At 48.8% G+C, this 22252-nt stretch overlaps 2 protein-coding genes across 2 annotated transcripts; both read right to left on the bottom strand.

Moving 5' to 3' along the window:
- Positions 1–590: 590 nt before the first annotated feature.
- On the bottom strand, positions 591–16106 carry LOC120808199 (serine/threonine-protein phosphatase 2A 56 kDa regulatory subunit gamma isoform). The gene is given in 18 exon segments (XM_078093625.1): positions 591–1188; positions 1419–1456; positions 1459–1500; positions 1503–1533; positions 1886–1958; positions 2076–2177; positions 2335–2462; positions 2595–2765; positions 3119–3172; positions 3267–3375; positions 3491–3550; positions 3659–3789; positions 3874–3966; positions 4053–4163; positions 6410–6609; positions 13381–13546; positions 15442–15501; positions 15887–16106. Coding segments are annotated over 18 exon segments (1731 nt in total). The 5' UTR covers positions 15914–16106; the 3' UTR covers positions 591–1053.
- Positions 16107–16962: 856 nt separating this feature from the next.
- Positions 16963–22012, bottom strand: hsp90aa1.2 (heat shock protein 90, alpha (cytosolic), class A member 1, tandem duplicate 2). The gene is made up of 11 exons (XM_040160884.2): positions 21730–22012; positions 20407–20556; positions 19875–20241; positions 19627–19760; positions 19206–19544; positions 18953–19118; positions 18626–18816; positions 18289–18436; positions 17917–18185; positions 17485–17818; positions 16963–17377 (listed from the first exon to the last, which is right to left on the bottom strand). Exons 2-11 carry the CDS (start codon positions 20554–20556, stop codon positions 17265–17267), a joined length of 2211 nt encoding a protein of 736 aa, XP_040016818.2. The 5' UTR covers positions 21730–22012; the 3' UTR covers positions 16963–17264.
- Between the last annotated feature and the right edge of the window lie 240 nt (positions 22013–22252).

Raw genomic sequence — 22252 nt, 5'->3', positions numbered from 1 at the left:
CGATGCTGCTACTCGATTCGCAGGTTGAGCGAAATGTTCCCGCGGACTGCAGAAGGCACTGTGAGAAGAAAAGGCTGCCGATCGACCTCTCCACACCCACCGGCCCCCCGTCTGACGAGCAGACCAACTGCGGCCCCCCCGTTGGGACCCCACGAAGGACAGCGGGAATAAAAAATAAAAAAAAGACTCCAAACACGTAATGAACCACCTGACCGTTGTTTGAGCCACCGACGCTCACTCACTACCGGCACATGCGAAAGGATGTGTTTTTTGTCGTTTTAGAACGAAGGAACTAGACGGATGAGAAGTTGGCGCCAAGCTAAGCCGAGTGCGGAGAGCCGCTCTCGGGAGCCGCTGTTTGCATTTGATCCGGCTGCACCGCAACAATCTTCACAGCTGATGGAAAAAGAAGAAGAAAAACCAGCTGCGAACAGAGCAGTTATACAGATAAGACGTGTATCTCACTCTGAGAGGAGCTCCTAATATACTATGTAGGAAAAAATAAAATATAAACAGCCATCTAGGTTTTATTGTTATGAGAATTATTAAATATATATAGAAACTACGGACATTTTCTTATGAACTGAAGCTTTTTCTTCCTTTTTCTTTTTTGTAACTGAGAAGGCTCATAGTTTTTTTTACAAGCACCTGACATCCACGAAGAAGAGAAGACGGCTCACACGAAGAACAGAACACCTGAGAGAAATGACCAGAGGGCGGCGGCACAGCGCCAGCGGAGCGGCCCGGAGGAAAGGAAAAGAATAAAAAGGGAATACAAAACAAGAAGAGGTTTAACGGACAGTCCGTCGCGTGCGGTTCGGCACCGCCTGCGCTGCTCGTGGTCACGCGGGACCGTCCAGTCGCCACAGAGTGAGGAGGATAAAAGGGGGGCGGGAGGGGGGGGCATTGTTCACTGTGCTTGTGCTGGACCAGAGTTCTGCTGTTCTGGAGGGGGGGGGGGGGCGCGTTGTGGTTCCTCTGTGGATGCTGCTGATGGTTTATGGTGGATCTGGTGGTGGGGGGGGCGGGGGGGGGGGGGGGGGGGGGTGTCTCTTAGTGGCCGTCGTGCGTCGTCAACATTTCGTCGGCTCTCCGGTGCAGCTCCAGCGCCGTGACGGTGCAGATGTCCCGGGGCAGCTCCGACTTCCTCCTCATCAGCGGGCGCTCGCGCCGCTGCTCCTTCTGGATCTGGGTACACGGAGACGAGCGAGAGGGGGGGGGGGACGGGTGAAGGCACATGAGAAAAAGACAAAACAAACGGTAAGTGAAGAGCGGGGCTATGACAGGAAGTGACCACGTGGGGCAGCAGGAAGAAGGTCAACTAGCCCGCTTGACGAGCCTCGAAATGTTTGAAATGTAGCCGGTGACGCGGTGGATTCAACCGGGCCGCAGTGAGCCGGGTCAGGCCCACGCCCTACCTGCGTGGCCTCCTCCTCCACCGCTCGCTTGAGCGTGCGACGTCGTCGAGCAGCAGCCCGTCGGTCTCCGTGTCCATCGGACAGCCCGGCCTATCGAGTCCACGTACACCAGGAACTGTGCAGGGAGACCGGGCCGGATTTAGGACCACGCTAAGAAATAAAAGGTTTTCCACTTGATTGGCGGGGCGGAGGAGCGTTAACCGGGGCGGAGGAGTCTTTATCGGGCCGAATAACAAACCTTTCAGAAGCCATATTTTCACTGCGGTTTGGCGCCCGCGCTCAGTGTTCACTGAAGAACGGTCAACTTGTTTCATCCGATTAATCATTTAACCAATTTAAGGCTTTTGTCCGAAGGAATATTTTGGTATTGTAAAATGACAACATTTGAAGCTTCAATAAAGAAACCCTAAATAGATTATTTGCTACGGCGGTAATTACTCGATAGGAAAACCAGTTTCTCTGCACACCTGTGGGTTTGACTTTGCAAGGTTCTCGATCTTCAGCCAGGCTTCTTCTCTCTCTTTCCATTTGGCTTTTTCTCTGGAAAAACAAACAAACGGAATCATTAGAGACACAAATCGGATTTTACTTGAAAAAGCACCAGAGAGCCGTAGCCGCGCCTAGAAATTCAGATGTGATCGCCCGCTCGCGGCTTACTTGCTCTTCTCGGCCCTGAACTGCTGGGTGCAGTCGTCGAACAGCTTCTGGTTCATCTCCATGAAGAGCTTCAGAGCGTTGTAGATCAACCCGTGGATCGTCCTGCAGAGACACATCCACGTCCACAGCGGCTCATTTAGTCCTCACTAAACGAAGCCTCGTCTGTGCAGCCCGGCCGCGACAATCGCGGCCGGGCTTCAATGGTTCAACAGCCACTGGCCGTTTGTGAGCGCGGCGCTAATCAGCGCCGGGGACTCACTTGTTCCAGTGCGTCTTGGAGTTGCGGTAGAGCGACGGGAACATGATGGGCAGGATCTTGGCGGCGTTGTCACTGATGAGGCTCATGATGTACTCGTTGTTCCAGTAGTACAGCGCTCGCTCCGCCACCTGAGAACACAGCGTGGTTTTTAACGGGGGGGGGGGGGGTCACTGAAGTCGCCCGGATCACCTGTGCACACGCGTGTTGACAGGCCAAAGTGCGTGTGTGTGTGTGTGCGCGTGCTGGGGGGGATGTCGGACCTGAAAGTGCGGGCTGGACACACACTTGGCCAGCTGTCTGAAGAGGGGCTCCATGACTTTGACGAACTCCGAGGGCTCGATGACGTCCAGGATCTCCTCCAGTTCGTTGAGGAACATCACCTCTTTCGGACTGTGGGTCTTGGGCCAATACTTCAACAGAGCCATGACCGTCTGAGGAGGAGGAGGGACGCCGGCGTCAGTGGAGAAGAACCGAGGACATCCATATGCACAACTCGTGTTTGGGTGTAGTTTAATTTGACATCCGGGATTTAGATCAGATTAAGTTTGTTTTCCATCCCTTGTACCGAAATCCCGGCGGCTTAGCGAGGAAGACGGCCTGCAGCGTTCTCCCTTCTCATCCCTTCCCTCACTGTGCATCCAAATAGCTCAAATGCATTTCACACGCTCTTTGCTAAGATTTTGAATTATGCCTAAAAAGTCACATTGCAAACAAATGTAGTAAGTATAGAAATATCATAAACTAGACTCCATTGCTGACATAACGTTCCTGAATGACATCTTACCGGTTCTGTGAGGGTGCTGTCCTTCTCCAGGAACTGGACCACACAGTAAGCCAGCTGAGGGGGAGAGAGACCACCGCGTCGTTAGAACGAGGGGTTTATGACGGAGAAAACGCACAACGTCTTGGAGACGCAGGAAGCGCTTGTTTACCTGCGGGTGGTAAACGCTGAGAGACTTGACCTTGTGCAACGGCAGCAGAACTTTCAGCAGGAATATCTTGTGCTCTTCTTTCAAAGGTAACGCGAAGCCGTTGATTATGCTGCGAGGAGAACGGCCGGCAGAATGACTTGGACCATTTAAATACCGGAAAAAAACATTTATGGAAATCACCTGAAAAGTGCCGCTGTGGATGCACCTCTCAAAAGGTTTCTTACCTGCCTAATATTTCCAGTAATTCTGCTATTCCATTATGATGTTCGGTCTCATAAATGAACCTGAGAAAAAGCAACACGGAGACGAATCACAGTGGTTCATTTGATGAAACACGCGTTACATACAGACGCAGGACGCAAGTGTCGCCAACGTGCCAAAGTCTCACTCACCTATAAAATATGTTATTAATGTGTTTCCTAATGTACGCTCGCAGGCCCAGGAACTTGCCATAGATGCGATGAAGAGTGGTCTTTAAAAAATCTCTCTCTCTGGGGTCCTCGCTGTCAAACAGGTCCAAGAGCTGAGCACAAAGGAGAAGGTCACTGGGCACCGTGGGAATATATAATACAGCAACGCGCACAAACCTGCAGCAAAGTGCGCTCACCTGCATTACAAACTTCTGGTCAATATACTTTTTGGCTACGTTTGGCTGAAAGTCAGGTGACTCCAAGAACCGCAGGAAGAATTCATAGACGAGCTGCGGAAGGTAAAGACAGACGAGGTCACAGAGGGAAAGCAACAGATGTGTGGGTGTAATCGGATCGGTTTAGCGCGTGTGCGTGCCTGTAGATGTGGCCACGCGGCCTCTAGCGTGGGCTCATCTTCCTCTGGGTCAAACTCGGCACCGGTGGGGTTTGATGACGGCGGCAACGTCCTGAACATATTCACAGCAAACTGTGGAAACAGAGCGAGCGCGAGGAATGTGAGGTCACTCAGGGGACAGAAGTACGGGGGGAGTCACAAACACAATTTAACTAAACATATATTGAACATTTGTTAAGATAATCAGACTTTTGACATGACATTTTTTCAATCCAATATATTTTGACTTTTTCTAAAAACCTAATGTTTGACTTTTTTGGATTTACATACATTTTTTGACCGAATGTTCTTTGAATATATTTTTACAACATTACTTTTCCAAAACATTTTTACCTAAAATATTTTGAAAACCTTTTGGCCGCAAATATTTAACATTTTTTGACTTAATATTGTTTGACTTAAAAAAAAAAAAAAATTAAATTCCACCGTTTATATTTACTTTCTTTTATAGACTATATATTTGACCTTTTTTTCCCCCCCAATTATTATTATTTTTTTTTTCTCCAAAAAAAAAAAAAGTGTCTTTTTCACCATGACACAACATATTTAAACTTTTTTTTTAGATTCATGACATGTTTTGGACATATCAGTTATTGATGGAGTTTATTTTTAAAAGTAAATATATAAAACAAATTCCAACACAGGAAATGTAAATGAGCAGGCAGATCGCAAAACTGGCCTGATATCAAACATCGACAAATCAAAGCCAAAGCAAATAAAGCCACAATGTTCCAGTTGACGCTTGGCTGACAAACAAAAATGACGCCTCGTGGCCGAATGCTCACACCGACTAGTCGACTTGCCGTTCACGCCCACCTTACTTCAAAAGAGACAAAAGGTCACTTTTTAATTTGACCCCGTAAGTCATCGGGGTCAAAGTCATTTTAATTCTTGAGTTATGGGCACAAAAACCTGTGTTGTGAAGCAGGAGTGACCCTCCAGCACCAAATTCTAATGAGTTCAGTAAGAAATGTAATAAATGATACATGTGATGAAACTCCTTCAGACATCACGCAGAGACAGAAAAATAACACCGAAGAAAACACACGTCAAGTCCAAATCTATACGTTGCAGCTTTTGATCAGTGAGGGCGATTACACGACCAACCCGTCAGGCTGAACGCATTCAAAACAACACAGAAACCCATGCAGGCAGCCCGAGTATTTGACAAGCAAATGCTGTGTACAAAGACTGACTCATCCCTTACTCCAAACAATCGATGGACTGTGATGAAGGACAACCAGCCTCTTGGGGACAAATAAAAACGGAGATGTGACGGCTATTTTATGAAAGGCCCCGTCGCTGTCCCCCAAACGGGGAAGCATCAATCTACTCTGCCTCTATTCTCCCCTTCAAGACGGCACACTTGGGACAGTCGAGCAGAGGTCAATTCACTCCCCGTCATGTTTATGTGCTCCCCCCCCCAAGAGAGAATGGGATTAATGGAACAACCACAGTCACGTCATCCCAAAATATTATATCAAACAAAGAAGGAGATGCTGCGTCTGGTCGCGTCAGTCTCTCCGCGCTTTGATGATCAAAGCCATCGGGGGGCTTCAAAGAGCCTTTAAGAGGGTCGGGAATATTTTTCATGCAGATTTGGAAGCTGCGTTTCATTTAAATCAAAGGCTTTGAAAACGTGGCTGGAGAGCGCAGACCCGGCGCGGCGAACACATCATAAATATCAGGCCGCCTGAATGAAGCGCTGTGGACGAGGTGGACACACGCACACGCGTGATCTCTGCACGTGTTATAACCAGCGAGCTTACGCCAGCGGCAGTGTTGCATTACCGGGTAGGCCGAGCCCGTGTTTTCCATCGCAGGCCACTGTGGCTGCCAATTAACTATTTAAAGTATGAGCAGCCTTCATCAGCGGTGATGTGATTAGAACCCTTAATAAATAACAGGAACCACAGAAAAAAACCACAAGGCAACCAGAGGCTGTGACCTCCTAAAAATACTCCCCACGCGGTGATCAGTCCCAGCGCCGCTCTTGTTAAAGATATTACATGTGATGCTGGTTCTCCATGTTTTTGTTTTTCTCGATTATTGCTTTTAATGTTTGATCTTCTGTGCCTCGACTGTACAAACATGATCCAACGTTCCAAAGAACTTAAACAATAGTATCACTAATGTGAAACCGATGCTTTCAATCAGCAGCTTAACAACAACATCCTGCAGCAGCACGCAGGAAGCCTCGTCGGGAAGGAAATTAAAATACCACTTTGGGTTCCGCAAAGAAAACCCCCAGAAAACCTGCTACAGGAACCGATACCGGAACTTGTATTCTTAAAGGAAATAAAGCACAGCTCCCTCACCATGTGAACCACCTCCGGGTAGATGGGTTCCGTGATGACGTTCCTGTTGTGGGTGATGTACTCCACCATCTCGCTGATGGCCGCCCGCTTCACCTCCTTCCATTTCAGGTCGCTCAGCGGGTCCGAGATGAAATCGAAGAGGACGCAGCACTGCCGCAACTTCTGGATGAACAGCTTCTCCTGGTCGGCGGGGGGGACGTCTGCGGGGACGGGGGGGGAGAGACAGCACGCAAAAGTCTTTTTAGAAACAACACAACGGCAGTCGGTGCTAATCGCTTTCCCCACGTGGAGCTGAAGCTTCCAGGCTTTGGTCGTCTGCAAGAAACTAAATCATGGAGTACGTCAGTGAAACGGAGAGAATCCCTGATGAATTAAAAGTTAATAAAGGCCGTTGGAGGCGAGAGGATAACGGAGACTTGGATTGTGCTGCACGAGTCCGTAAGCCGATGTTTTGAAACCGTTTTGCGGTCGATTAAACTCGATACGTAAAGGCTCTACTGAAATAAATCAAGGTTACACACAGAGAGTTATTAAACGATTATCGATCTTAAGGATGAATAATTCCTCTCAGGGTTATTCAGATAGTTCTACTGGAGTTCATGTGGTGACGGGTAATCAATAATTCAGTCTTTTAAAAGACACCGTCATTCGCTCCATCAATGATGCAGAGGCTCCGACTCCGGTGGAGCGCCGCTAACTCGCCATTCAGGAATCATGACACGTTTTTTTTGCAGCTGCTACACGCTCGGTGTCAATGAGTCGATCTCCCTCCTGCGTGAATGAATCATCGGCAGCTGCCACGAGAATTCTCACAAATCCTCCACGCGACATAAATATGCAATCAAACACACACTAAAGCCAATAACTGGTGCAATAATTACACCAATGCTACGTTTTGAGCTTGAAATGAAATACACCCGGGCTGCATGAGAAGCCAGGAGCCACCAGCAGGACCAGCGAGGACTCCCCTTCTGCAGCGAGGAGCGGCTGCTCGGCTGCTCCCGGAGGAGCCGAGGGCTTTTCCTCGCTCGCGCAGCAGAAGGTGTCAGACGCACAAGCAGTCGGGCCACGCGGTGCCAAACAGAAAAAACGATATGAACGCTCATTTGCTTTGGTCCAACGATCGTCAGTGACTGAAAGCGAGGACGCCCCACCTCCCCGTATAAACCCACCCGTGAGTCAGTCTCTCGTCTCCTCGTTAACAATCCGCATGTGTACGTACGTCGCCATGGTGACCGCAGACAGAAGGGGGGCGGGGACCAGCGGGTTGAGCGCCGCTAATCAAAGGAGCGCGCAGGCTGCTGATGCTGCTGCGGTTACAAAAGGAAACGCATGCTGCTGATTCGTTGAGCCCGTCTGCTGCGACCGAGAATCAGCCAGCGCTCACCGCCACGCCGAATACGAAAGGGTGAGAAACTACTTTGTGGGAGAGAAAAAAAAAAAACTAGCAGAATAGTCCCCAGAAATGTAAAGAGAAATAAATAATAAACAGAATGTTCCTTTGTTACTCAGCCTCAGATTAACAGGAAACACATATGAATCATATTGTTTGCCACAAGTTTACATATTTCCCAAATCTTAAAATAGCTTTATTCTCTCTTCCCCTCGGAGTGTGTGTAGTATGAGAAAGCCACAGATACAGTGGCACTGGGTCATCACAGTTGATATTTAAGGTCGGTTGTGCACGCTTTCCCCGGGGCTCCTCGCTCCGGAGACCTCGTGGCAAAGCCGGCGTTCAGAACGCAACGATTTTATCCACATGGACGACACATTTTGTTTTTACTTGAAAAGAATTGCCCCTGCCAAACATTTCTCCCCGAACACGTCGCTCACAGAAAGCGCGCTTAGCGCTCGACTTGTCTTTGGCGTGCACGTGGGCCTTTGTGGTTTTTCTGGGGCATCGCGGAACAAGTGGTCCAGCCAACCGGTTACAAAACGCTTCAAAGTCTATATTCAGTCTGTTAAGTGGCCTCGCGGTAACGTCCTACTTCGCCGCCCCCCCTTTGTTCAAACGACCGGATCTGAAACAACAACAAAAAGGTCAAACAGCCGGTCGGTTTGCTTCACCCCCCCCCCGAGCTCCAGCTACCGCATTCCTGGAAAACCTCTGGGTGGGTTTTAGAACTCGTGTTTACGTAAGGCACGGCTAAGTATATTCTTTTGTTCTCCTTCCGTTCCAGCAGGGCTGCAACTTTAAGCGGTGGAGCTGCGGCCACGAAGAGGCCTGAACTGCTGAACTGTGTCCCTGCAACAAGACAGAAGCCTCCTCGCGCACATCTACATCGTTTATTGAAGCCACGGACGATCATCTGTCATCGATCAAAGTTCACCGGGGGATATTACGGCTTGATTGATTGGCACCCAGCAGCATCACACACAGGCCCCCCTCTGCGCTGACCTTTACTCATCTAAAAGGCTCCGGCGTGCGCGCAGGAAACCGGGCTTTGGACACACATTGCTCCACAGGACGTCTGCTGGTGAATATTTCATGAATGACTGATTAATAAAACGCTTTGTGCACATTCTGTGTAAATGCAACGGCGGCACGTACACAGACACGTCAGGAAAGTGTGTTAATATAAATAATACACACACACAAACAGTTGCACATTCTGAGATACAGTTAGCATTGAGCTAGCCAGCTTGTCCCAGTGGATGGGAACCCAGGAGCCTACTGGACATTCGACGCGCACGTGATTCAGCCGACACCAGATACTCGTACACAACACGGCGCAGATGCACACACACTGACAACACGCCGTGACCTCACTTCCTATGACATCAGCATCCTCCGTGGGGGATGGGAGGCTCAAAAGTAGCACTCCTTCGCACTTCGTCTTCTCGAAGCTATGCAATGTCTTGACAAAACCCTGTCTCTTTGACATGCGCGCCCCCCTCCCCCTAAAAACACACACACACATGCCACCGACGCTCAGAGGATCAACGCTCTCGCTCTCTTGCAGCAACTTTAAGAAAAGTCATCCGAAACCAACACTCACCGTTTTTCCCCCCCACATCTCCGCCTGAGACATAAAAACAGCAGGAAGACGACAAAACAAAAAAAAAAAAGAATCTCCTATTCTCACCTCTGAAATGCATGAGGGCCACAGGCTGGAAAGGCCCGTTGGTGCTCGGTGCATCCAGAACCATCCCACTGGCAGTCCTAGCGCATGCCAACATCAGGGAGCCGAGGCGGGAGACGGGGGAGGAGAGGGCAGCCCGAGCTACGGCGAGGAGCCAGCCTCCATTTTAGCACGAACACTCGGAGCAGAAAATGAAGCTCCCCTGCTGCTGGAGGGAACCAGCTAGTAAGTGATGTCATCCCCCGCTGCAGCCACCCGGTTGGCTGGCTGCGATCACATGGGCCGAGTGTCAGAATAAATAAACATGAGGGAGGGGATTGGCTGGTGGGCGGAGGACGGGGGGAGGGAGGGGTGAGGAGGGCGCTGGTACTGTGATTGGAGAGCGAGCGGTTACAAGGGTTTTGGGAGCATTAGAGCACAAACAACTGATCTGAAATCAGTTTAGCCCATTTGTTTATCATCAGCTGCTTGCACTCGATCACACCAGACGGCAAAGCCCGCCGCTCGAGCACAACGCACAAAAGTTCAGACTCACGGAGAATGACACACATGAAACCAACAGGCAGGAAGGCCGCGTGGCCCCGGGGGGGGGCGAGTTTAGACACGACCTCTTCAGTCAAACAGCTGGAAGGTGTACGGACTAGACGCTGCGGTGGGATGAGACGGCCCTGCGCGGCTCATCAGAAAAAGACCAGGTGTACGCGACAGAAACAGGAAGGCAGGAAGCCTCGATGCAAGCGACACAGGATGTGCGCGAGCAGAGTAGCGGCGCTCCGTCTGCCTCGGTAGCGGCCTGCAGGGAAATCTCATCCTGCAGATCCACGCTCAGTGAAGTGGACCTACGGGTCCATCTTCAAGACTTGACCTTTCTAATGGGAAGAAAGGTCAAGTCATGGCGTGCATCCAACCACTGCACGATCACACAGCCTAATGCGTCGCATGCGATCACGTTGTGAGGACGCACACATTCAACTGCGAGGATCTGCACACCGTGCACACTGACGCACACTTCCTCCGTTTACAGTTTCTGTGTTGTATGCAGAAACAAAGAAGTGCAGCAGTCAACTTTGGTCTCGATATAAAAAAGAGCTTACATTATATAATAAAGTTTGGAAACTTACAAAAGAAAGCCGTGCATCTTGAGCTGCTGTGTTTCTGTGACGTTTGTCTGGGTTCTGGAGCGTAACAGCTCCTCCCTGTGGGTCGCTGCGTCTCAACCGGTGCGACTGGATGTTCCTGAATCTCACATCTGCGCTGAGCTTTCAATGGAGATCAGCAGATAGGCGACTCACGTCACAGGACAGCAGATCCCACTGAATGTCGCCCACTACGGCGTGGCCGAGGTTTACTTTTGCCAAGACGGCTGCGATCCGTAATCTCAACCATCGATGTTTTCGGCAATATCAGAGACCTCATCACTGCCCCCCCCTTCCCCAGAAGACTATTCGAGTCTCCTCGCAGAACCCAAACACCGGCTGCTCCCGGCGCCATACGACAAGCGGTGCATTTCGTCGCGGGGTCTCTCTATTCGAGAGTGTATAAAAAGGCCTCTTTCTTGGCGCTCATGACCCCGACCTCATGAGGCGACTTCCCATCAGAAGCCCCGTTGTCTCCCGACCCGAGACGACGCTAAAAGACACGCCCCCCTGGTCACGCATCCTCTCCAAAGCGCTCCGTCTGGCGCAGGCGTTCACGCGCTGCCGGTCTGTTCTGGCGGAGGCGACGCACGGGGAACTTGTGAGGCATCAGGGGTCTGGTGCCGGACAGGACGGAGCCGGTCCACATTCATCACGAACGGCGGTCGAGGGGTCTGTATTCAACAATTAAGGCTCGGGGCTATCTGGAGACAAAAAGGCACGTCGAAACCCGTCCCTTCTACTGGAAACCAAACGCAACGTTGCCCTGAAGCGGCTTCCAATGACAGAAAGTCCCATCCTCTCAAATTGAGCGACGTCACTGGAAACCATTTGATTACTTCAACACTCATTACTTAATGCCACTTTTTACATCTCTAATGAAAGCGGAGTCGTGCCAAAGCGTTGATCGAAGCTCTGGAATGTTTTTTGTGTGTGTTGAGGCTTCTCTTTACAGGGATGCGTTAAAAAGGAAACTGCTGTCATGAGGAGGGGGGAGTTTTTCTTTCCTTGACCACCTGCAGGAAACCCGTCCCTGAAAGCCGCCTTGCCCTTTGGCATCCTGCTGAGTATTTGCCCACAATGGTTAAAAAAAGAGATGTACATTCCGAATGCAGTCAAATGAAGGCGACGTATCGTCACGTAAGCTCCGTGCTCGCGTTTCACGAGTATGCAAGGTAACTTCTGGCGTTGTGCGGGGCTCGCTTCCTTTTCTATTCCCATAAATGAACTGTAGAAGCTACTTTTCCACCTCGCTTTCTCCGTCTGTGGTCGTATGTCAGCTGAAGACGGCTCTGGTGAACCAAAGGAAGTGCGTCATATTCTCGTCACTTACTGAGCTCCGACAAGACAGACTCATCTTTATCACGCACCGAACAAATTACACAGAATAACCGGCATTCATAGAACAATAATCCTTATTGTCGTGTCCTCATAGTAGTTTAATTTAAAAACAATTATTGTAGTTTACACAATGCTTGAAAATAAATAAGTGCAGCATTAAAATACGACACTTGCATAGTGTGCGTTACTTGAACACAGTAGGCCTTAAGCTGCACAACCACAACAAATCAGTGGTTTGTTTGTGTTGCACGTTCATCCTGACAACTGGAATGTTTGTTCCCGTTCATCAACATGAAGTCAACGGCATCACTTGAGTAACCAGCAGGGGGCGTCAAACCTCCGGGAGACATATGCTTCATGCAGAAAGGACAACGGCCGTTGCACCAAAACACAAACATCACGGTTTCGGCAGGAAATAATACAACAGGCTCACGATTTCAGGCCTTTGAGCGGAAGAATTTTAACTGACGTGCTACCGAATGCCAATGCTGGGGGGGGGCTCGTCGTTGGGTAATGAGAATTCCCAGACATTGAACTATTTGTTGCGTCCCACAGAGTTCCTGGATCTCCTTTCCGCTCTCATCTGCAAAATCGCTCTATATAAAAAAGTTCTTTCACACGTACTTTAATAACCTTTTATTCATTCAGGTTTGTTTTCAGTACACGTAATATAATGATTGTGCTGGGACAAGGCAGCTGACCACATTGTGTGTATTCATGTGTGCGTGCGTACACACACACACACACACACACACACACACACACACACACACACACACACACACACACACACACACACACACACACACACACACACACACACACACCAGCAATGCCCACTCCTTGCTCTTCCATCTGGTGCTGTGCTGGTACCGCGGTTAGTAATCAAAGTAAATAAATATATTTCTCTTCATTAAAAAGGAGGCCTGGAGGAGGAAGAGCGGTACGGCCGGCCGACGCCGCCGGGTCACTGGCAACATCCTAAAAACGTGCACACACCACGGAATTAAAGCTTTATCTCTGGATTACCACTAAATATAGACGCTTGGGTTAAATCCAACGTCCGCGCCGTGCCCGTCCTCTGTATGTTGCCATGTTTTGTGTAACGCCACGATCGGCTTGGTTCCGCAGTGAGAGATGCAGCAGGGGATGTTCACGGAAAGAAAATAGGAGCCGAGTGTGTACTTCTACATGTGCAAGTATTCAAGACTGCAGGGATTCTGCTTTGTGCACGACTTCCGGGACACAGTTTTGAAAATCAGGTTTCAAAATACTACTATTTTTTTTATTTTTTCGCCTACATGTCCACAACCAAGAGCACAACTCTCCAGCTTGGAGGAGGATCTGTACCAGAATTAGGAACAAGCACTGGGTACTTGTTTCAGCATTCAGTGATCTCCACGTTAAATACCTTTGAAAGCGGGCAGTTTCTGCAGCTCCCTGTTGTTGCTCAGGCTGAAACGAGAGGAGCTCGGCCTCTTGTCCTTCTTGACGGGGGTCTGGGAACCTGGCTGCTTCCCTTTTAGCAGCTGAGTGGTGGGAGGAACGTTATTGTTGGCCTTCCTGTTGGCGCTCTGCTGAAACAAGACAAAACCCCACATCAGCGACGCGTGCAACAAGCACCTCGGCGTGAACCTGACAGCAGCGCGTGACTGGCCGACATACGGGCCGACATACGCTCGATAACTTGAAAAAAGAAATCCTGACGTGGGATCAAGTGAATGGGGGCGAGTTTTTCTACCTGCCTGCTGGGATCCATTCATCAACACGCAGCTGATGCCAAAGAGCTTACGTCACCAGTCTGAGTCACGGGGGAATTATTCAATCCAGTTGAGCCCCAGATGGAGCGAGTCCCCGTCTGCAGCGCTGCAAGACGGAAGATTAAGAGCCGGAAGCTTAAGAGCCGGCCCACCAGCACGCTGTCCAGTGAAGCGTGGTCATACAGCTGCGCGGGCCTCTACTTGGAACTAGATTATGGATTCATGTAATACCCAGATAGGAATGAACTATTCTACTTGTAAATTCATTAAGCCAATGTAGAAGCGTCTGTCCGATGGGATTTTATGGTTTAATGCCAACATAATTGGTACCGAGACAGAAAATTAAGCCTTCTAAAAAGGCAACAACAGCCGCTTGCAGCGAAACTTTTGGAATTTGACACAAGCTTGAGGCAGCGGTACATCTGCCACACGGCTGCTGAAACACCTCCTGCGTTCAAGTCAAATCTACAACGTTCTGTCTTTTAAATGGGCTTTAAAAAGCTAAATTCTCCGAGTGCATTTCTTTATTACAACCAACTGGGCCGTGTATTACATCAGACACTAAAACACAAACAGCTGGTCAACAGCCCTTACAATATAAATATTAGATGTCTAGGAAAGAGGAGGACGCCCCCCCCCCCCCCCCCCGCCTCCCTCCCCGGTCCAGAAGAGAGCGCCACAAGGCTTTTTGATACCCGCGAAAAAGAAAAAGTGTCCAGTTCTTGAACAAAGACGGTTGAATCTTTCCGTAATGGCTCAGGGATGTTTACATGGTGATCACGGAGGTCGTGGAAAAAGTCAGCCTCGAATTGTTTTTCTTCTTTGTTAACAGATGCAGTCAATGTGAAACCAAACCGTGCACCTGTACAAATACAGTCAATGATTCACACTGCCTGCGCTAGAGTACGACCGACACAAACACCGACGCGACCCGATCCAGATGCAAGCGAGGAGGTCAAAGGCCAGTCCAGCTGGCGCCATATTCAACGGATTTATTACACGGGACAGACTGTGCAGATTTGTGCCGCAGCTTTTGATCTGGATCCGGCGAGCGAGGTGTCGACGCACTTCTGACGCACAAGCCCTGTAGACGGATTCCTTTTCGGCGAATTACAACTTGCTAATCTTTCTTGCCGATCTTATCAGATTTGTTGCTTAGAACGTCGTCTCCGGACCTCTTAAAAGACTTATTCATATTTTGGCATACCAGTGCGACGATGACATTTGAGTCACCTTGGAGCTGGTGTGCGGATTGCCTCGTGTCCCGGCGCGCAGGCCGAGGACAATAGGGCCCCACTGGGCGACACACAGTGCGGGCCCAAATAAATCATTTGCTCATCCAGCCACCCTCACGTTTGTGGCTCACGCAGGAAGCCGGTTCCTCGGTCTTGTGGGTTTACGGGTGTGGATGTGTGGACGGAAAGACACAGAGGTGTGCGTTTACAACACGGTTGGTGCAAAAACATCAGAAATTGCACACGATATTGGAAAATATATGCATATTAATATTGAATGAAATGGTTTAATTATTAAACGCAGGCAATGGAAATGAAAAACACTGATAACGTGGGGGTGGTTGGGCTTATTGATGTCACTGATAATGATAATAATAATCCATTTTACGAGCTGTAATATCAGTGACATTGTAACGTGAGATAAAAAAGGTCCTGCTGTCTCCTACAAAAGGTTCCATTGAAAAACCCTAAAGTTACCTCGTGTTCAGAGTTCTCCTGTCCGCCACCCTTTCCCGCTTTGCCAGACTTCACGGACTCCTGCGGGAAAACGCATATAACGGTTAATAAACAAGTCAAGCGAAGCCCTCCGCGCACAGGGACAACACGGAGCTAAATATAGCACGCGCGCTCCCGCTGAGCTAACGTGACCTCGGTCCCCGTCGGGCCCGCGGCACACGCTTTAAAAAACGCTCATCCTCAAACGTGAGTTAATGTCTGCGTTAAAAACACAGCATGCGCCCGCCGGGTCGGCGTTCACCGGTCTGCTAGCTGGTGCCCATCGCCGGGTTTGCTAACGTTACCCGGGACACTTCGCTGCTAGTCAACTGGGTTAAAAAAAAAAAAAAAAACGTCCAGTTATAAACGCCGGTTGTGCCGGAAAAAAAAACGTCGTTAAACCCTCTTGCGAGGTTCTGAAACTCACCTTGTCTTTTTTCGTTTTATTCGGCATCGTACCACCGTTGCCGCCCTTGCTCCCCTTTCGGATATTCCACAACCCTCCCTTAAAAAAATAAAAAGACAACCTTTGACAACTCTCGAGGCAGCAAACTGAACGGGTTCGGCCTGTCCTGCCCTGTGATTGGCTGCTGCCAGTCAGCTGACTTCACCGGCGCAGTTTGGGCGTTCGGTGGGCGCCCCCTGTCGGTGGCAGGCGGCCACTACAGCACGTGGGACAGCTAGTCACGTCTGTCATTATGGACAACTTCAAAACATACAGATAAAACACGTTTTTTGTTTGCTTCACCTCCATCTAATTTAGAGACGATATGGTTGGTATTAAAATGAAATACCCCTCACAGCGGGCTGCAGTGTTTAATAGATGCACAGCTGAGGGGCAGAAGCCCTTCCTGAGCCTCAGAGTAGCAGCTGGCATTCATTGATGGATCACTGCCATCTACTGGAATTTAATTTATATTTATTCAATGAAATACCGTCCAACTCCTCAGAAGCGTGGACGACGGCTCACTAGAGCGCTTCAATAGAGCGTAGATACTGTGAAATGCCTGCTGCCGTCTCGTTGGAAGGATTTAGGAGGTGACTGCAAGGAGACTGCCTCGAAACAAAACTCAGGAGTTTATTCTGTTCAGTTAAAGTTCCCTGCAAGTTGCATGTCCCCATGGCTGCAGTCTGGTGAAGAAAAATAACCTTCTTCCAGGCTGTACATTACTCATTTGTGGTGATAAAAGCTTAAACGAGTGGGTTAATGTTTCATTTCCTTTGCATATTTGGGGATGGTGCACCGCAAGTTCATGGTTTCCTTCCCACTTATTTGCATTTCAGGTGTTTTTTTAATGAACTGAGCCGCTGTGTAAATCTGACAGTAAGCGACCCATCAGCTGCTGTAGTTATACACGTCAAACACAACTTATTTCCATAAAACTGCTTTAAAACAATTAGCTGAAGGAGTAAATTTCCACCTGGCTGAAACTTTTGTACCGATACAAAATGTTGACGTTCACCTTCTCTGCGTCCTAAACAAACAAATCAATGAGATTCAACTGAATAGAACTTGTCAACCTTTATTTTTGGGTTCCACCCATTTGAAATAACAGTATCAATTTAAGTATTTACAGTTACAACACAAAGAACATTGGAATGTCGATAAATACAAAACAAATGCATTTATAAAACTTAAGTTACAAAGGGAACAACTTAGAAAATTAAATTCTAAGCAAGGAATGAATCTGAGCTGCATATGGGCAAAGCAAAATCTTGTGAATTTGTTGAAAGAGGTTGAGGGCAGGGTCATTTACAACATTAAACTTTAAATTTCTATACAACACTACTTCGCACCAACGGGCCTAGTCCACCTCCTCCATCCTGGATGTGTCGTCGTCATCCCCTTCAAGGGGGGGCATCTCCTCAGTGGGAGCGCAGCTGACTTCCTCTGGTGTCAGATCATCTTCATCAATACCTTAAAAGACACAAAGGAAATCAATGAGTCATAAACCTCATAAAAAATACCCACAGCAATATCAATCAATATCACGGTAGCATTAACATTGGGTCACAGATACTCACCAAGACCCAGCTTGATCATTCTGCAGATGCGGTTGGAGTGTGTCTGAGGGTCCTCCAGGCTGAACCCTGAGGACAGCAGGGCCGTCTCGAACAGGAGGATCACCAGGTCCTTCACAGACTTGTCGTTCTTGTCCACCTCTGCTTTCTGCCTCAGGGTCTCTATGATCGGGTGGTCGGGGTTGATCTCCAGGTGCTTTTTAGCTGCCATGTAGCCCATGGTGGAGTTGTCCCTCAGGGCCTGGGCCTTCATGATCCTCTCCATGTTGGCCGTCCAGCCGTAGGTGCTGGTGACGATGCAGCAGGGGGAAGAGACCAGGCGGTTGGAGACAGTAACCTGCGGAGGTGAGCAAGAAGCGATCATTTTCTGCCCTATTACAGAAGGTTGTACGGTATTAAGCTATACAAAGCTGTTTCATTGATTAGTCTCCTCACCTTCTCCACCTTCTTCTCCAAGATGTCTTTTATTATCTTGCACAAGTTCTCAAACTGAGCCTTATTCTCCTCCTGTTTCTTCTTCTCATCGTCATCCTCAGGCAGCTCCAGGCCCTCCTTAGTCACAGACACCAGGTTCTTTCCCTCGAACTCCTTCAGCTGCTGGACGCAGTACTCGTCGATGGGCTCGATCATGTAGATGACCTCGAGGCCGGCTTTGCGGAGGCGCTCCACAAACGCGGAGTTGGCCACCTGGTCTTTGGTCTCACCTGAAAACAAAAGGGCGACGTTGTCACACTTTGCTGTGTCCTCGCATTAATTGAGTAAGTGTGTCTGATTTTGAATAGTTCCAGAATGAAAGGGGATCCTCACCAGTGATGTAGTAAATGTGCTTCTGGTTGTCCTTCATGCGCGTCACGTAGTCCTTCAGGGACACCAACTCATCCCCAGAAGCTGATGTGTAGTATCGCAGCAGCTCAGACAGACGCTTTTTGTTTTGACTATCCTCGTGGATGCCGAGCTGAAAAGACGGGGGAAAGGACGTCAGTAACATGCAGTAGAAAGAGAACAATCTGTAATGTTGAACTGCAATTCCAAAGCTCATTTCTGCACTCTCAGCAAACACTAGCTCTATCCTGCTAAAGTTCTGATTAATCCGTAAGTCTCAACCAGAGGGTTTAATCATGGCGAGATTAGGAGCACTGCTAACCTTGATGTTCTTGGAGAACTGGTCGTAGTACTTTTTGTAGTTGTCTGTGTCCTCGGCCAGCTCAGTGAAGAGTTCCAGGCACTTCTTGACCAGGTTCTTGCGGATGACTTTCAGGATCTTGCTCTGCTGCAGCATCTCCCTGGAGATGTTCAGGGGCAGATCCTCAGAGTCCACCACGCCCTTGATGAAATCTGAAAGGAGATAAAGACAAATCAGCGAGATGTTCTAATTTCTAAGAAGGATACTTTGTTATCTAAAATCATAAACACTGTTGATTTGATTGTGAACAAATGGGGCCAGTAAAGCTGGAGTCGGGCTATTACTCACTGAGGTACTCTGGGATGAGCTCGTCGCAGTTGTCCATGATGAAGACCCTGCGCACGTACAGCTTGATGTTGTTCTTCTTCTTCTTGTTCTCAAAGAGGTCGAAGGGAGCACGACGAGGGACAAAGAGCAGGGCGCGGAACTCCAACTGACCCTCCACTGAGAAGTGCTGCGAGGAAGAGCGTTGATCGGGTCAGTCGTAGGGTCACTTTTCATACAAGGATGATGTGGAGGAAGAGCGGGTTAAGAGAACTACCTTGACCGCCAGGTGGTCCTCCCAGTCGTTGGTGAGACTCTTGTAGAACTCTCCGTACTCCTCGTTGGTGATGTCATCAGGGTTACGGGTCCACAGGGGTTTTGTTTTGTTCAGCTCTTCCTGGTCAATGTACTTCTCCTTGATCTTCTTCTTCTTCTTCTTCTTTTTGTCTGTGCATTTATCGTGGTCGTGCTCCTCATCCGACCCGACATCCTCAATCTCAGGCTTGTCATCATCCTTGTCTGCTTCTTCTTCATCATCATCATCTTTCTCCTTCTTCTTCTCCTCCTCCTCCTCGGCCTCGTCGTCACTCACCTCCTTGTCACGTTCTTTCTCCACCTGAATGAAAAATAACATTTATTCATAAACTAGGTTTCCTGTTGTGAACGACTTGAATTAGACACATTAACAGAATACTTACAAAGAGTGTGATGGGATAGCCAATAAACTGCGAATGCTTTTTCACAATCTCTTTAATTCTTCGCTCCTCAATGTATTCGATCTGGTCTTCCTTCAAGTGCAGGATCACTTTGGTGCCCCGCCCAATGGACTCGCCTATATGGGGAAGAGATGGATCAGTTAGAGACCACATACACCCTAGGAATCCCTTTATCAATCCAACTCAATTGATAAATAGCAACAAAACAATGGCCTTCATATATTACTTACAGTTGTCCACTTTGACGGTGAATGAGCCTCCGGCCGCGGACTCCCAAATGTACTGCTCGTCATCGTTGTGCTTGGTTACCACCGTCACCCTCTCCGCCACCAGGTAGGCCGAGTAGAAGCCCACACCGAACTGACCGATCATGGAGATGTCGGCTCCAGCCTGCAGGGCCTCCATGAAGGCCTTGGTGCCCGACTTGGCGATTGTGCCTAGATTGTTGATCAGGTCGGCCTTGGTCATGCCAATACCGGTGTCAATCAGGGTCAGGGTGCGGTCCTCTTTGTTGGGAATTACTTCAATTTTAAGCTCTTTGCCACTATCCAGCTTAGTGGGGTCAGTAAGACTCTCATAGCGGATTTTGTCCAGTGCCTGCGGGGGAGGGGGTGTCAAGGGTTGGGGGGGAAGGGGGGGGGGGGGGGGGGGGAATAAGCCAGTTTGTCAGTTCCTTGATTGGCAGCATAAAGAAACCTGGCGTACAGCCACACTTAACAAGCTCAATGAACATCTTAGACAAAACAGATACAACAAACTTACATCTGAGGAGTTGGAGATCAGCTCTCTAAGGAAGATCTCTTTGTTTGAGTAGAAGGTGTTGATGATCAAGGACATCAGCTGAGCGATCTCAGCCTGGAAGGCAAAGGTCTCAGCCTCCTCCTCCATTGGTTGGTCGGTTAATTCCGGCATCTAAGCAGAGGGGAAAACTTACTATTTTAGTAGGCTGGTGCAACAATGCCAACATAATCATTTCATTCATGCTCATTGGTCTGTGCACTGGCTGCAGCACAGAGTCACTCTGCTGTCACACATCCTCATGACTGATTTGAAAGCAATTAAAAGTTTACTGTCCTATTTAAAAGGTTTAACTGGAATTTACTGCTTTGGTCTACTGCTCCCAGTAAACCACACACCAAGAACTGACAAATTCCTCAATAAAATTATTAATTTATGTGTGATATCAGTAAAAATGTATCCACTGCGAAATTATGAGATGTTATTGTAAGACTGTATGCAATTATAAAACTAATAAGATTATCACATTTTAGTTTAATATAATCAAATCGACGCGATCGATCAGTCTGATAGATTAGTGTAAGCGTGCATGGACGGTGCCGGCAGGCGGTGTGACGGACAGTCCAGCTCAGTGCTCCACCTGTAGTCCACCTTTAGCCAACCGGACCAAATCCACCGGCTTCTGCCTTTAAACGGGATGCAGAGGACACATCCGACCTTCTACAAAATGTTTTAAAAAGCGTGTATCAATCCGCCAGTGAAGACGGTTCGTCGGAGCAAACGCTGGTTGGAGCATCAGCAGCAGGAGTGTGTCTCCACCTGCCGGTTTCCCGGGCGAACACCCGAGTTTCTAGAAGGTACCAGGAGGCGAGCGCGGCCATCTAGCAGCTTCCACGGCGGGTGAAGTCTCCTCCGCTTGGACCCTCGGAGGCGGCGGCGCGGACGATCGCCTCGAGCTCAACATCCACGAGCAACGTCTCGATTGAGAAGTCGGTTTTACCGCCACGTTTAACAAGTTGACTGGGGAAAATTAACGCTAATGTTGGATGGAACTAGGAAAAGTTTTGCCGAAAAACGCCGACTTGCCAGATTACGTTACTTCGATGTAACGTTAAAATCCAATTATGAGCCTCAAAGTATTTTGAAAACCAACAGTAATTGACTAACCGTTAACCGTTTAGACATAACGCTTGTCATCACCATAACGGACATCATATTAACGTTAAGTTTAAGATCATTTTAACGTTAACGTCAGTTATTACGAACCACGAATGTCAGCGTGTGTCAAATGCATCAGTTTGCATCCCGTAGTATTTGAGTTTATATTAAAATGTCTAATATAATTACCTTGGTCCTGAGTAGAGAAAGCCCCGGAGGGAGAAGCCGTAGAGATCGCAGGTGTCCTCGTCGCAGGTGTTGTCGTCAGCCCGGTAAAACGTTAGGTGCCGGTCGGGTCGGCTGCGCCGCTTTTCTACCCTCCGCGAGCGTTCCAGGACCTTCCAGAACCGTCTGGAACGTTGCTGCTCGGTCGAGCTCAGCGGCGTTCGCTGACAGGCCCCGCGGGCTGCCAATCAGGATGCGAGGCACCAACCCCTGCGCGTGCTTTACCGGAGGAGGCGGGACTATGCGCAGGGTGGAGGGAGGAGCGAGCGGGGGACGATGCAGGCGGGCGGGATGAGCCGTGTTCACTGAAGATTCCAGAATATCGAATGAACCAAAGATGAGGATTAGTGGCTTCCTCAGTGTTTTACCCTTTCAACCGAACCGAGGTGATAAAATGTTAAAGGCAATGGATTCAGTCAGAAAGATTGCACAAGTCTTTTTTCTAAGAATATTTTATTACAAATTTGAATGCATTTCATAAAAAATG

Source organism: Gasterosteus aculeatus, chromosome 18, assembly GCF_964276395.1.
Source record: "Gasterosteus aculeatus chromosome 18, fGasAcu3.hap1.1, whole genome shotgun sequence".
Lineage (NCBI taxonomy): Eukaryota > Metazoa > Chordata > Actinopteri > Perciformes > Gasterosteidae > Gasterosteus > Gasterosteus aculeatus.
This window is presented reverse-complemented; position numbering and strand designations above follow the sequence as displayed.

Bases quoted from the DNA above. Each gene is read 5' to 3' on its own strand.
- hsp90aa1.2 (XM_040160884.2), bottom strand. From the start codon at position 20,556: ATGCCGGAATTAACCGACCAACCAATGGAGGAGGAGGCTGAGACCTTT. The intron at 19,119-19,205 runs GTAGTTCTCTTA...TCTTCCTCGCAG, and splicing joins AGGACCACCTGGCGGTCAAG to CACTTCTCAGTGGAGGGTCA. The intron at 18,437-18,625 runs GTTAGCAGTGCT...CCGTCTTTTCAG, and splicing joins AGTTCTCCAAGAACATCAAG to CTCGGCATCCACGAGGATAG.